Source organism: Camelina sativa, chromosome 9 (genome assembly GCF_030686135.1).
Source record: "Camelina sativa cultivar CO46 ecotype springtype chromosome 9, ASM3068613v1".
Classification (NCBI taxonomy): Eukaryota; Viridiplantae; Streptophyta; class Magnoliopsida; order Brassicales; family Brassicaceae; genus Camelina; species Camelina sativa.
Window position 1 is genome coordinate 18,969,400 of NC_141888.1, and position 14,730 is coordinate 18,984,129.

The window sequence follows — 14,730 nt, forward strand, 5'->3', positions numbered from 1 at the left end:
TTGGTCACAGATGGAAGCGAACTTGTGCGTTACAAGAATTCCAACCTTCGTCCACCACTTTGTCAAAGTTCTCAATGTCTGTTAATCGCTTGTCAAAACGGAAGGGCTTGTGGGTTCTGATTTGTTTTGATTCGAAGTTTATAAGTATAGGTTTATGGTCCGAACCATTGAACTCCAAAAACTCTGCTTCTACAGATGGAAAGGTTGCAGAGTATTGAGAGTTGATCATTGCTCTATCAAGACAACACTTGATAGTATGATTTCTCCTCTCTCCCACCCATGAGAATCGATCCCCTATCGACTTTAAGTCTGTTAAGTCACAAGTCGACAACATGTTTCTAAACCTTCTAAAGGTCCATTCTTCTCTTAATGGTCCACCTATCTTCTCTTGGTTGAATATATTTCATTGAAATCCCCTGCTAGCAACCAAGGACCATTTCGTGTTTCACTTAACTCTACTAGATGATCCCAAAATAAATGTCTCAGATTGGGATTTGGATCACCATACACACCAGAGAAATACAAGCTAATATTATTATAGTCAATATGTACATCAATAATTCTTTCATCCTGATACAGACAGGACAAAGAAACATCATCTGACCACATAATAGCTAGACCACCACTCCTTCCTTGAGGAGGTTGTGTTATTACATTATTAAATCCTAATACAGAAGCAAAATCACACACAACTGAACAACTGTTTAAAGTTTCACACAGAAATAACAAACTAGGTTTTAAAATACGAACAAGATGCCGAAGGCGAGATTGTGTCATAGGTGAGCATATGCCTTGGCAGTTCCATGAGACGACTCTCATGGAGGCAGAGGGTACCGGGCCCCCGTGCCTCCGTCCATTGTTGTTCCGCTGCAGGAGCCTGCAGACTCAACCCTCCCCTTCTTTTTGATCTAACTCAGGACCATCAGATCTTCTGTTTCCTCACATTCTTGATAGTAGCTTTCCAACTCCTTGTGGCTCCTGTTGGTGTTTAACATGCCATTGTTTGTAGTACGTCTCTGTTCAGTTGTTGCGGTCTCCAATTTGCTTTTGTCTTTTGCATACTTAGTGAACAGATAACGAAGTCTCTCTGCCGTCAGATCACTATCCTCAAACACACTTGGCACAGAGGAAACATCCGATTCAGTGATGATGAACTCGCGGTTATTGACACCTTTTCCAACTCCTGGGATATCATCAAATGGTTCAATCGTTTGTAGAGTGTTGGTTTTAGAAGCGTGCTTACCACAATTGTCGTTGTCTCTTTCCGGAGGATCCAATTCGTCTAGTTCATAGCCATCATATCCATCATCCTGTTCGTTCTTATTCTAGTCATCGTCTGGTTGATCTTCAAAAGAAATAGGACATTCCTTCGCCTCGTGTTTAAGTGATCCGCATTTCGTACAGAAGTTACAAAGTCGTTCGTACTTGAATTTCAGAATGGTGTTCTCGTCTCCACCAAACGAAAGTTTATTTGGAAATGCAGCGGTTGATCTATGTTCCAGTTGACACAGATCCTTACAAACTCGACTAAGTTCGCGTTTTCATCAAAGTCTGTGTTAACCACATCGCCAACATGGTTGCCAATGTAGTTAACCATAGTCGTGTTCAGAAATAGTAGTGGGATCCCTCGCACTTGTATCCAGAATGGGATAAACTTCATGTCGTCATCAGAGATGTTTGGGAACCATCGGTGCGTTGTCAGCATCCAATCGTTAAATAGCCCACGGCCCTCGACGAAGTACCAGATTCAACGCCTCCTCTGTTTTGAAAATAAACAGAGTTTCCCATTTCCAAGTATTCTTCCTCGACAAGCATCAGCCAGACCCCAGATTCTTGGCATTTGTCCTACCACTGCACGGAGATTTTGTTTTTTCGGGTTCACCGCTGTAACAATAATCGAGTAACGATTTTCATTAAACGCTCTCCCACATAAGGCAGAAAGTAGTGCTATTGGAGTATCATTAATCCCTAAATCGAGATTCTGCAGGGATTTATGGACGTTGTCACTCATGGTGTCTTGTTTAATAGAACTTTTTAGTGAGACGACAAAGATCGTTGAGTGAAACTTGTTAAAATTTGACGAAAATCCTTCACATTTATATAGTTTTGACCATGGCGGTTTCTCATGACAGTTATCCCACAATAATTTCGGGGAAAGGAAACCGCCGACAGATAACTGTCACAGAGAGCAACCGTCAAAAACAACCGATAACCTGTATATTTTTGTCGGAAAAACACTCAGAAGAGAAGAAACGAACAAATCAACGTGTCGGCGGTCACGAAACCTGCCATCACCTTCCGCATCGCCTCTTGAGAGAACAGAAGTCTATTAATATATAGGGGATATTGACTTATATGTTTTTATAGCCATTTTAAAATATTTTACTTATATTGATTTTAAGAAATCAATTTAATTTTGACTTGTATATTTGTAAGTAAATTTTAGTGAAATTTTACCTTAAAATAGTATGTAATTATTTTATTAGTTTTAATATGTGATATTTAAATTTGTGTGAGAAATGATGACATCTAATTATCATTCAGTGAATTGCTTTTTAATATAATGACATGTTAATGTAATTAATTAGAAAATTTAAGGGTATTTTGCTAAAAGGTGCACAGATGTCTCTCGCGGCGACACATCAGCTTTTTCAAGAGTGTGATTCTCTATTAATATATAGGGGATATGTTCTTTATTTTTATTAACTTCATATTAACTGATATGTTTTTATAGCCATTTTAAAATATTTTACTTATATTGATTTTCAGAAATCAATATAACTTTGACTTGTATATTTATAAATAAATTTTAGTGAAATTTTGCCTTAAAATAGTATGTAGTTATTTTATTAGTTTTAAAATGTGATATTTAAAATTTGTGTGAGAAATGATGACATATCTAATTATTATTCAGTTAATGTTTTTTCTAAATATAATGGCATGTTAATGTAATTAACTAGAGATTTTAAGGGTATTTTGCTAAAAGGTGCACAGAGCTCTCTGGCGGCGACACATCAGCTTTTTCAAGAGTGTGCTTCTCTATTAATATATAGGGGATATTGACTTGTATGTTTTTATAGCCATTTTAAAATATTTTACTTATATTGATTTTAAGAAATCAGTATAACTTTGACTTGTATATTTGTAAGTAAATTTTAGTGAAATTTTGCCTTAAAATAGTATGTAATTATTTTATTAGTTTTAATATGCGACATTTGAATTTGTGTGAGAAATGATGACATCTAATTATCATTCAATTAATTGCTTTTTAATATAATGGCATGTTAATGTAATTAATTAGAAAATTTAAGGGTATTTTGCTAAAAGGTGCACAGATCTCTCTGGCGGCGACACATCAGCTTTTTCAAGAGTGTGCTTCTCTATTAATATATAGGGGATATATACATATATATATGATTTTTTGGTTATAAACTTGTGATATAAGTGTATCATAATATAATATACGGGTTAATCTGATTTTTGGTAATTAAGGATAGTATGGATTTAGTTAATTATAGTAATATATAAAATAAATTATAGGTAGCATTTAAAAGATAAGGAAATCTCTCAATCTAATTAAAACAAAAATATGTGATTCTTCTTTCACTTTTATTTGATTTTATGTTTAAATTAGTTTAAAATTTTTATATAAGATACTTAGTTAATAAAATTTATGATATTTTACTCCATATGATGTAATTTAATTTTTTTTAAACAGACATGTATTGTTCAACTGATGAATAAAAAAATGTACAAAATGCCCCATATCACCTAAACTAGGCAAATATTCCAAGTCATGCGATAAAAAAGAGATTAAAATGATTCTGAATACGAATGAGCAGAAGCCTTGGCTTATCAGGCATTGAAAATTAAAAAATTTATGCAGTTTATTATGGTTCTTTATTTTAAAGAATTTAAACTTTTAATAACTTTTAAAATTCAAATGTCTAAACTTTTTAAAAATTTTAAAGATTATTAATATTTTAATTATTAAAACATTTAATTTTTATAAAATGTTTAAGATATTAATAATATTTACACTTTATAAGAATTTCAAATATAATAAGTATTTCAATTTCTAAAAAATAATTTATTAAAACATTTTAAATTTAATAATATATTTATACTTTTATGAAGTTTTTTCTGAGTGTACAACAAATTAAAATATCACACGACGGGTTATATGGCAATACATGTTTAAGTAGATATTAACATAAATTTAAAATGTCATTAATTCGGTGCTACACGGGTAAAATATCATCTCGTTATTTTGTTAACAATATGAAAATTAGATTAATAGACATATCTAATTAAATTGATTAATTATTACTGTAACAAAATAATTAACATGCAGTATGTTGTGGGTTAAGTAATGGAATTAACAATCAAAATATAATATATAATTTTAAACACTAAAAAAATTAACCAACAAATTTTTTTTACCAAATAATTTAACCTACAGTATACCGCGGGTCAAAATCTAGATTTTGTAGAATAGGTCTTACAAAATAGATGTTATTTCTATAAGTCATATTCAACATATGATTTCATGGCATATTGATTGATCCAAAAAAAACAAAAAAAACAATCCACATATCTAATACTTTAAAGAAAAATTACAAAATAAACAAAAAAATATTAGTCCGTGCTTTAACATGGGTCCAATTCTAGTTTTATGTTTAAATCAAATACCACATAAAATTATTTAAAATATTACTTCGTTGCTCATAAATATCAAATGTACTAGGATTTAACCCGCGGTACACCGCGGGACAATATTTATAATTTTAAAAATTTAAAATTTATATTGTATTTATTTGTTATTTTATTATTGTTTTATTAATTTTAAAAATATATGTATAGTCTAGTGTTTTCAAGGTTTTAACCCGTGTGGTATATGTATAGTCTAGTAATACATTTATCTTCTGTTACACATCTGAAAGTGTTAAAAAAAAAACAATTCCACTTAACTCCCTATATGGGATTAATGCCAATCCGTCTCACCAAAATCAAAATAAGTTTTTGCGTAAAAAAAAAATCAAAATAAGTTTTTTTATCAAGTTTAATTATGTTAATTGTTTTACTAAATTAGCATATTTTTATAGTTTATAATTTTTCCATGTCAATATATATAGTTTATGATAATTAATAGAGTTTTAATTTTTTGGTAATTCCTCAAAAAATAAAAAATAAACCAAATTATATGGGGGTTTTTTCAACATATTTAATGTGACATTTGGTAATTGGATTTTCGGTTTAGGAAATTTATTAATGTTAATATAATTATGGAGATTCTAAAATTTTGTTATGGAAAATCTGTTGTATATCATTTAAATTTGAGAGATTTCAGCATCCATAAAAATAGTTTTAGATATTTAATGGGTTAAAACTTTAATGGGTAGAATTGTTTTTGGAAAAATCGGAATGTATAGATGTTGTTAAGATTTTATGGCAATAAATGTAACAAATGTTGGTCAATTTAAGAAAATTTAGTATTTGAGTTTCTCTACAATGTTATTTATAGAATTGTTTTAGGGGTTAAGTGTTGAAAAAAAAATCAAATAAGTAAAACTTAAAAGGCATAAACCAAAATGTACTTCAAATATGTTAATATAGCTTTATGTTTCTTATTTAGTAGATACAAATATCGAATTTAATATAAGTCCACATGCTGCCTCATGGTATACTATATAACCAATGTAGGACGTTAAACATACTTCTATTTTTCCCATTTACTATGCATTTCTTTTAAATAAGTTGAATCACAACATAAGTGAAATTAGATTTACATATTACATATTCATTTATTATATGTATTATATAATATTTCAAAGTAATTTGAAACTACAACTAAAAAAAGATGATAAAATATAATTATAATTCTAAATCCTTAAAAAAAACTTCCAAATATAGTGAGATATCAAATCTTAGGTTTTTTAATCTTGATTGGTATATAATTTTTAAATATTAATTGTGACAACCCGTCCCGTGGACCCTACTAACCTCCCGCTAGCTGCCTCAACGGACCGTTCGTGGACCCTGCTAGCCCCCGCTAGCCGTTCCAACGGACCCTAAGCTAGTCCTGCAGGGCATCGATCCTAACCTTCACCGTGGATAGAAACTATTCATCCAAATCCACCAGTAGGTTATTGGTGCACTAGGCGTTCCTCGAACCCTGGTCCCCACCCTTTAACAACCTGCCCACAGGACAAGTTACCACCCATCCCGTGGACCCCACTAGCCCTCCGCTAGCTGCCCCAACGGACCGTCCGTGGACTCTGTTAGCCCCCCGCTAGCCATCTCAACGGACTCCAAGCTGGTCTTGCAAGGCATCGATCCTAATCCATCACTGTGGATATCCCAATCCACGAGTAGGTTATTGTTAGCCAGGCATTCCTCGAACCCTGGTCCTCACCCTTTAACAACCTTCCCACAGTACAAGTTGCCACCAATTGAGTTAGGATCGATGCCCTGCAGAAGCAGTTTGGAGTCCGTTGGGATGGCTAGCGGGGGACTAGCAGGGTCACGGATGGTCCGTTGGGATAGCTAGCGGGGAGCTAGTGGGGTCCACGGGACGGGTTGTTACATTAGTTTTGAGTCTTTGTCCATAATTATTTAGAGAGAGAGAGAAAGTGAGTTTTTACAAAATAATAATAATTAATTTAAATATGCTACTTTTAATTACAATTATATTCTTAATCAGAAACTAGTATTTTATGCATCTTTCTAATGCTATTTTGATGTAGTTTTTGTCAACTTTTACATTAAATTTAAAAATGTAATTCCAGATTAATATTATCCACTTAGACTTTTATATCTTCATGGGCCTCAGCTTCTTCTCTTAGGCTTTTCCAAAACACGAAGCCCACCCTCCCTCTCCAAATTGATTATAAGCGAACCGAGATTAAACCTAAGATTACATCACTGGTGGTCCGATCAATTTCGATCGCTTTGTGTTCGTCAGCCACTTTGCTCCGCCGCGATTCTTTCCCGTGAGTCGTCTCTCTCTCTTCTTTTTCATTTTCACTCCTCCATTTTTGAGACGTAAAAATGTGTAACGTTCTCCGATTAGAGTATCTAATTTTCTAATTTGGTTGCTTTGTTGTTAGAACTAATCCGGTGGTTTGAGTTTTTTTTAATCTATGGCGGAACCACCAAAGCTTAGGGTTTTAATGGTCTCTGATTTCTTCTTCCCAAACTTTGGTGGTGTCGAGAATCATATCTATTATCTCTCTCAATGCTTGTTAAAGCTCGGTCACAAGGTCAGTGTCTTCTAAATAATTAAAAGTTCATACCTTTTGCGATTTTTAGCTATAGCGATATCGAATTCTCATAAACCTGTATGCTAGTTCAATAGGATGTGATTAAAATTCATGTTTCAGGCTTTATCATAATATCATCACTAGCTGTAATCAAGTAATGTAGCCTAGTGTGATAGGAGCTTGGGGCCAAATTTGCGTTCTTCTCTTGTTTGGTGCTTTTAGTTTCTTCTATAGCGTCTGCCACAAGGTCAGTGTGAGATCAAAAAGTTCATGTCTTTTTTTCCTTTAGTTATGGCAAAATCAAATTCTCAAAGCCCTTCTATGCTAGTTCTATAGGATCGGAGTAAAATTCTAGATTCAGGTTTTATCATTAGTAACTGTAATCAAGTAATGTAGTCTAGTGTGATAGGAGCTTGGGCCCAAATTTGCAACCTTCTCTTGTTTGGTGCTTTTAGTTTCTTCTATAGCGTCTGCCACAAGGTCAGTGTGAGATCAAAAATTTCATGTCTTTTTGCGTTTTTAGTTATGGCAGAATCAAATTCTCGAAGCGCTAGTTCCATAGGATGGGAGTATAAGTCTAGTTTCAGTTTCAGGCTTTATCATTAGTAACTATAATCAAGTAATGTAGCCTAGTGTGATAGGAGAGAGCTTGGGCCCAAAGTTTCGTTATTCTCTTCTTTGGGGAATTGGTTTGAGGTATTGGTGCCTTTGTTGCAGGTGGTGGTTATGACACATGCTTATGGGAACCGTACTGGAGTTCGATATATGACTGGTGGACTCAAAGTATATTATGTACCTTGGAGACCTTTTGTTATGCAGACCACATTTCCAACAGTTTACGGAACACTTCCCATTGTAAGGACCATACTTAGACGCGAGAAAATCACGGTAGTTCATGGACATCAAGCTTTCTCTACGCTTTGTCATGAAGCTTTAATGCATGCCAGGACGATGGGCTATAGAGTTGTGTTCACAGATCATTCCTTGTATGGGTTTTCTGATGTTGGGAGTATCCACATGAACAAGGTTTTACAGTTCAGTTTAGCAGATATAGACCAAGCGATTTGTGTTTCACACACGAGCAAGGAGAATACGGTTCTAAGGTCTGGATTGTCCCCAGCAAAGGTTTTTATGATACCAAATGCTGTTGATACTGCTATGTTCAAGCCTGCTTCTGTTCGACCCAGTACTGATATCATCACTATAGTTGTCATAAGTAGATTGGTTTATCGTAAAGGTGCGGATTTGCTTGTTGAAGTTATTCCAGAAGTATGCCGTTTATACCCCAATGTGAGTTTAAACTCCCAGCACCATATTAGTAATCAACCATTCTGCCATTTCTCTTTGGTATCGGCATTTACTTATTTTTTTATTTGGTTTTTGAAAGGTTCGTTTTGTAGTTGGAGGAGATGGACCAAAACATGTGCGATTAGAGGAAATGAGAGAGAAGCATTCTCTCCAAGATAGAGTTGAAATGCTTGGTGCAGTGCCACATTCTCGTGTACGCTCTGTTTTGGTAACCGGTCATATTTTCTTGAACAGGTGTGCTGATTCATACACTTTTTAATGTATAAAATTCACAAAACTTTGGAATTAGTTTTTATCAGTTACTGCTACTACAATCTTGATCCTCTGACAGTTCTTTAACAGAAGCCTTCTGCATAGCTATATTGGAGGCAGCTAGTTGCGGATTATTAACTGTCAGCACTCGTGTTGGAGGTGTCCCAGAGGCGTGTAGCATTTCCTAGAATACCTTCGTTGCCTTTTGGATTCATCCTCATTGTTGAAAAAATCAAGTTTTCTTCCCAATTTGCAGGTCCTACCAGATGACATGGTTGTACTTGCTGAACCAGATCCGGATGATATGGTACGAGCAATTGAGAAGGCAATATCAATACTCCCAAGTATTAACCCCGAGGAGATGCACAATCGAGTGAGTTCTACTTCAGCTCAAAGACTCAGTCTATTTATAAAAGTTTAGAGTCTCTTCAAAGCCTAATTTTTGTTTTTGCTTCTTGCTACTAGATGAAGAAGCTCTACAGTTGGCAAGATGTTGCTAAAAGAACTGAGATTGTGTATGACCGTGCATTGAAGTGTTCAAATAGGAATCTTCTGGAACGTCTATCTCGGTACATTATATTGTTACTCATATAGATTAATGTAAACCCCACCCCCTCCTTTTTCTTAGTTATTGATGTATATCTGATCTTTTCTAGGTTCCTCTCATGTGGAGCTTGGGCAGGGAAGCTATTTTGTATGGTTATGATCCTCGATTACTTGCTTTGGCGGTTACTTCAGTTACTGCAGGTGATCTCTCGTTTATTTATATTCTTTAGTCCTTGTGTTTACAAAATGTAATGTCTCCAAATTTAATGGAATTTGCCTCAGCCTGATGAAGATATTGAGGAGGCTCCCGATATCCGTCTTTGCCATCACCGAGGCATCGAAGTATCTGATGGTCTCAAGGAAGAAGATAAAGTGAGAAATGAGTGAGTCGAGTTTCATCTCCGTCGAATGTGGCATTTTGTTGCGTGAAATTAGAAGTGAGCCCTAGATTCATTGTTTCTTAGGACATCAGTAACTCCATAAACTAATTTATACAGTGTTCATATTTTCTTTACAAGTTCTGTCTTTTGCCAAACCAAAAACAACTATGGAAAAGGTAAAGACGATGATGTAGCAGTGAGTCCATATACTCTTCAGGAAAGAAATTTGATTTTGGATTACTTTGAGTATTCTAACATTATTATGTATCTTTAGAGGAAATTGTCGTGTACAGTATTAAGTTCAGAATTGGTTTGTACATCAGTGACAATCATGAGCCAATCGTTTCGAGAATAGCATGCTAACGCAAATCAAATGGAATTTAAGGTTGTCAAAATTAGTCAACATGCATGGGTCGATCCAACCTACATCAATCCTAGTGGGTTGAGTATATTGATTTGGGTGGATTGATGGGTTAAATAAATGAGCTCTCACCATAATAATAGATTAATAAGGCAATTCATGGGCTATGTCATATGTGTAACACCATAATAGTTGTTACCCTATGAACATAATTAACACCCATGGAACAGCTTGTATTTCTAATGTATCCGTTTAAGGCAAATCTCCTATACAAACCAAGTAAAAGAAACATATTCTCTCACTTTCACACAAAATAAAAAATAGATTTGGGAAATGATAAAATAACCATCATAATTTCATTATTTATAAATCATAATATTTTGTTATATGCTATATATACTATGCATATATATGATGCATATATATAATGCATATTCTCAAATCAGATGTAGAAATATGGGGTATGCTTTCATTCACCAAGGCAATACAATCATATCTATACATATAAGAAAGACGGAAAAACCTATGTCTATAACGACATAACACATACGACTCCAGATATGGCCAAATACTCCCCTTCTAGTTAGAGAATGAAGATTAATGAGGCTCAACTTGGAAACTAAGCGATCAAAGTGTGATCACGAGTCACCTTGGTTAACAAATCTCCTAGTTGATCCGCAGTAAGAACATAAGATATGCTTTCTTGTTCATTCACCAAAGCAATACACATATAAGAGACACGGCTAAACCTACCTTTATGACGCATAATATAAGAAATAACCCAATCCCAATATCAAACGTTATTTGTTCTTCTTTTCTGCTCTTTGTTCATTATTTTTTATATTTGATTAATTTATATTTCTTATATAACAACAAATAACTGTAAATGGTGATACAGACTATATAGAGAAGTAAATTTGGAGTTATCATCCATTTCTATAAAAAGTCATAAAACAATTAAGATTTAATATGTAAAAAAAAAAAAGAGATAAGATGCATGAATATTGTGTGATACATACATGTATTATGTTAGCTGTCTTTGGTCTGTAACAATTTTAGATAATAATTTCCTCAAAATTGACATTAGTAAGTGGACCTATATTTAAATTTTCCTATATAAGTTTAAAGCTATAAAACTATTTTTTTATTTAATACCATATACAGTTTAATATATATTATTTTACATTTATGAGTCAGTTACACCATTATTTTGTATTTGTCTTATGTAAATCATCAATATAAAACAATGTACAAGAAATGTAGTTTACCACAAACTTACACTTAAAAAAGAAAAAAATCTGAGCCAAAAAATGGTTTTGAGAAACAACAAAAATAACATTGGAGGAAAGGCGAGGAAGACTCCAACTTCATCCAGGGATCGTAACCGTCGCATCCGGCTTCCGGTGGGCTGTGCTTCTCAAGTTTTTCAGCTGACACAAGAGCTAGGCTTCAAGACTGACGGCGAAACTGTAGGTTGGCTCCTCCGTATTGCCGAGCCAGACATCTTGGCCGCCACGGGCCATGGTGTCAACACCACCTCGAGTGATTGCATCCACCCATGTATCAATATTCATAATTCAAGTAATATGAATCAATTAAGTTTTGGTAACAATTGTACTATCGATAACTCTGTCCATTATGCGGACAAAAGTGCTGTTGTTAGCCAAGCCCATCAACGAGAGAATATTACTGGTCATCATGGACTAGTATCTCCAGCCGCTACGATGAGTACTGATTATGGTCATTCAACTAGTTTTCCGGAGAACTCAATGCCTCACCAGCAGCCGCAACCACAACCACTGGATGATGAGTTTGATGAGGAGGAGATGGGGATGGCTGCTCAAACCTATGCCATCCCTCGAGAATACTAATTGGCATTAGAGATTGTTTCTATGTTCAACTTGATTTGGTTTTACTTTTGGTTGCTATTTGCATTTGGTTTTCTTCATGTTTCTCAAGTTTAAGATGAATAATTGTTATAAGATAAAAGTTTTAAGAACCTGAAACTATAGGTCAAAACCATAGTTGAAACTTGAAATAGCTATAAGATAAAGTTTTAAAAATTCATCGCTAACACATCCCAAGAAATCTAAAACCCCATATGTAACACCCCCGACCCGTCCTAGATATAATAACAAATCGGAAGCGCTACGTAGGACTCTCGTAGTCGGCCAACCAAAGCTTTTGGAATAAATCTAATCACCCTGGTCATCTAACCACGAGCATCCGACCTCTCGAACACGGCCTAAGGCTTTGCAACCCGTACCGTGAGCGAGAATTGTGTTAAGTCCGGACTAGACTTAATATCAGTTGGAATAACAATTTAGCTTCTGAAAAATTCGAGTCTTTACATATGTATAGTATACGCGAAAATCGTTACCAAAACGTTTATATAGCTTTCGGATCCTTTTGAAAACCGTACATAATATACATAGTAAGAATTTACAAAAGCTGTAAAACCTACATTGATTCACCTAGGTCACATTGCTTCTACTACAGAGATCTTTCAGCTAAGGATTCCTGGAAAATTGAAGTAGAATCATAAGTAATCTAGCATTACTTAGTAAGGTCGATATCTAAGGAAATCTTACAATCTACCTAAGGAAATCCTACCCATCTACCCATCCCCAAGCAGCAAGCAATACGAATTCAACCAACAAGCATTGATATAATGCAACAAGCAACGAAATGCAAGGCATGAAGACTCGAATTTAAATATGCAACGGAGATAATGAATATGCATGCTTCTACCCTAAGCTGGGCCCCTATCGAATAAATGATCTCCCAAGGCAATGCCTGACACCCCTAGACACAAAGTCTAAAAGAGATCCACATTCCTTCATACTACATCGTCATGTAGCATCCGGCCGGGCATGAACCGCTCCGAACCTTCGTAAGCCATAACGTTACAGAGTTACACGCAACGCACATTAGACGGATGAGATCCTCATGATTCGCCTAATGCTAGCTACCTACATGATAGTAACTAACATGCAAGCAAATAATATAACAATCAGACAGCATAACGGCAATGCGACAAAACGTCCAGCATCACGACTATACCATCGCGATGCTATATCAACAATGCAATATGATCATGTACTAATGGAACAATGCAAGTGGTACCTAACATGATGCACACAAGTATCATACAACAAACAATATCACAAACAAGAATATCAAGTCACACAAGAAATCGCGTACTAATCACACAACAATAACCAAGTAGTTCCACACTTAAGCGCTAATGACTACTAAACCGTTCTAATCCTAATGCTAAACACTAAGCAGTACAGCTTAAGCGCTAATTACTAACTTAATCCTAAACAACTAACTTAATCCTAATTAACTAAAACTAATCCTAATTACAGTAGAACCTCTATAAATAAATAATCGGTAAATTAATAATCTTTATAAATTAATAAATTTCTTCGGTTCCAAGTTGGGACTAGTGTAATTTTGGACACTATTCGATAATATAATAAAATAATAATTTTTTTGAAACTCTTTTGTAAATATATGTTCCCATCAATAATAGAAATTAAGAATTATATAAAATTATCTAAATATATGTATATATCTACACATTAATTTTTATTAGAGTTTATTTTTAATATTTTTACTATATAAAAATCTTTGAGTGCTATCTTCAAAACATGATAATTGTTATTTTCATTGTAATTGATTTTATAAAAATATTAGTTATAAAGATTAAATATTATTTTTAATATTTTTTACCATATTAGGAAAGTCTCTCTATAAATTAATAATTATTAATTTATCGATAAATTAAAACCTCTATAAATTAATAAAATTTCATGGTCCCGACTTTATTAATTTATAGAGGTTTTACTGTAACTTAACCTAATCATACTTATCTAACTTAATCATGATTAACTAACTTAATCTTAATTAATAAGCTTAATCCTACTTAACTAACTTAGTCCTACTTAACTAGCTTAATCCTAAACTAATCAAGTAATTAAGACTAACCTCAATTAAATAATAAAATAAACAAAAATTAAACTAGCCTGTTCATGCGCTACTCCACGCAATCGGGAACTCACCTAGCTTTTTCCAGCGCTTCGCAGCTCTCCGCGCGCTCCTCCTAAACTCTAAAGTTTTTCTAGTGGGATTTCGGGTATGAGGAGAAAATGAACCGGGAAGGGGGGGGGGGTTTATATAGCCTCCCAAAGTCGATTTAACCAAGCAGGAGGTGGTACTGGGCGGCCCTTGGCGCGATACATGGCAGACACCCTTCGCGGCTCCGGTGGCAACACATGGGAAATTGATAGGGACGACTTCAGCGGATAAGCTTCATGGCCATATGGATAAGGATGAAGGCTGATCGGATAAGCATCACCTTGGGACGATCCTGGCTGTCCATTCCTTAGCTAGCTTCCTTGCATCACGACCGTCAGTCCATTAGCGTACCGGTACAGCCGTGTCCGACCACCAGGTACCAAACTGGTGGGTGATACATAAGGGTACCTGCTCGCGTACCAGCCTAAGAGAATGATACGTACCAGACCATTCTTTCATTCATGCATATTATCGAGGGAAACCCGCATCGACTGGTGATACCACTATCCACCTTACCGATAGCCATCCTGCGCTGCCC

At 34.7% G+C, this 14,730-nt stretch overlaps 2 protein-coding genes across 13 annotated transcripts; both read left to right on the plus strand.

Annotated features, from left to right (window-relative positions):
* Window positions 1–6,843: 6,843 nt before the first annotated feature.
* Window positions 6,844–9,988, plus strand: LOC104772990 (phosphatidylinositol N-acetylglucosaminyltransferase subunit A). Of its 12 annotated transcripts, none has more exons than XR_015566950.1 (10): window positions 6,858–6,992; window positions 7,110–7,262; window positions 7,439–7,509; window positions 7,980–8,552; window positions 8,650–8,804; window positions 8,913–8,994; window positions 9,079–9,195; window positions 9,288–9,391; window positions 9,479–9,569; window positions 9,651–9,988. XR_015566950.1 is itself a non-coding variant. In XM_087467275.1 (10 exons), the coding sequence occupies exons 2-10, from the start codon at window positions 7,238–7,240 to the stop codon at window positions 9,753–9,755; spliced, it is 1,332 nt and encodes a 443-aa protein (XP_087323401.1). In that variant the 5' UTR covers window positions 6,858–6,992; window positions 7,110–7,237; the 3' UTR covers window positions 9,756–9,988. The 12 variants fall into 12 exon arrangements, 5 of the variants coding, with proteins under 5 accessions (XP_087323401.1, XP_010495845.1, XP_087323404.1 ...); XM_087467275.1 differs by having other exon boundaries at window positions 8,902–8,992; XR_015566951.1 differs by having other exon boundaries at window positions 6,919–6,992; window positions 7,383–7,509; window positions 8,902–8,981.
* Window positions 9,989–11,367: 1,379 nt separating this feature from the next.
* Window positions 11,368–12,115, plus strand: LOC104772991 (transcription factor TCP16-like). Its single transcript, XM_010497544.3, has one exon. It carries the CDS (start codon window positions 11,420–11,422, stop codon window positions 11,978–11,980), a length of 561 nt encoding a protein of 186 aa, XP_010495846.2. The 5' UTR covers window positions 11,368–11,419; the 3' UTR covers window positions 11,981–12,115.
* The last annotated feature ends 2,615 nt before the right edge of the window (window positions 12,116–14,730 follow it).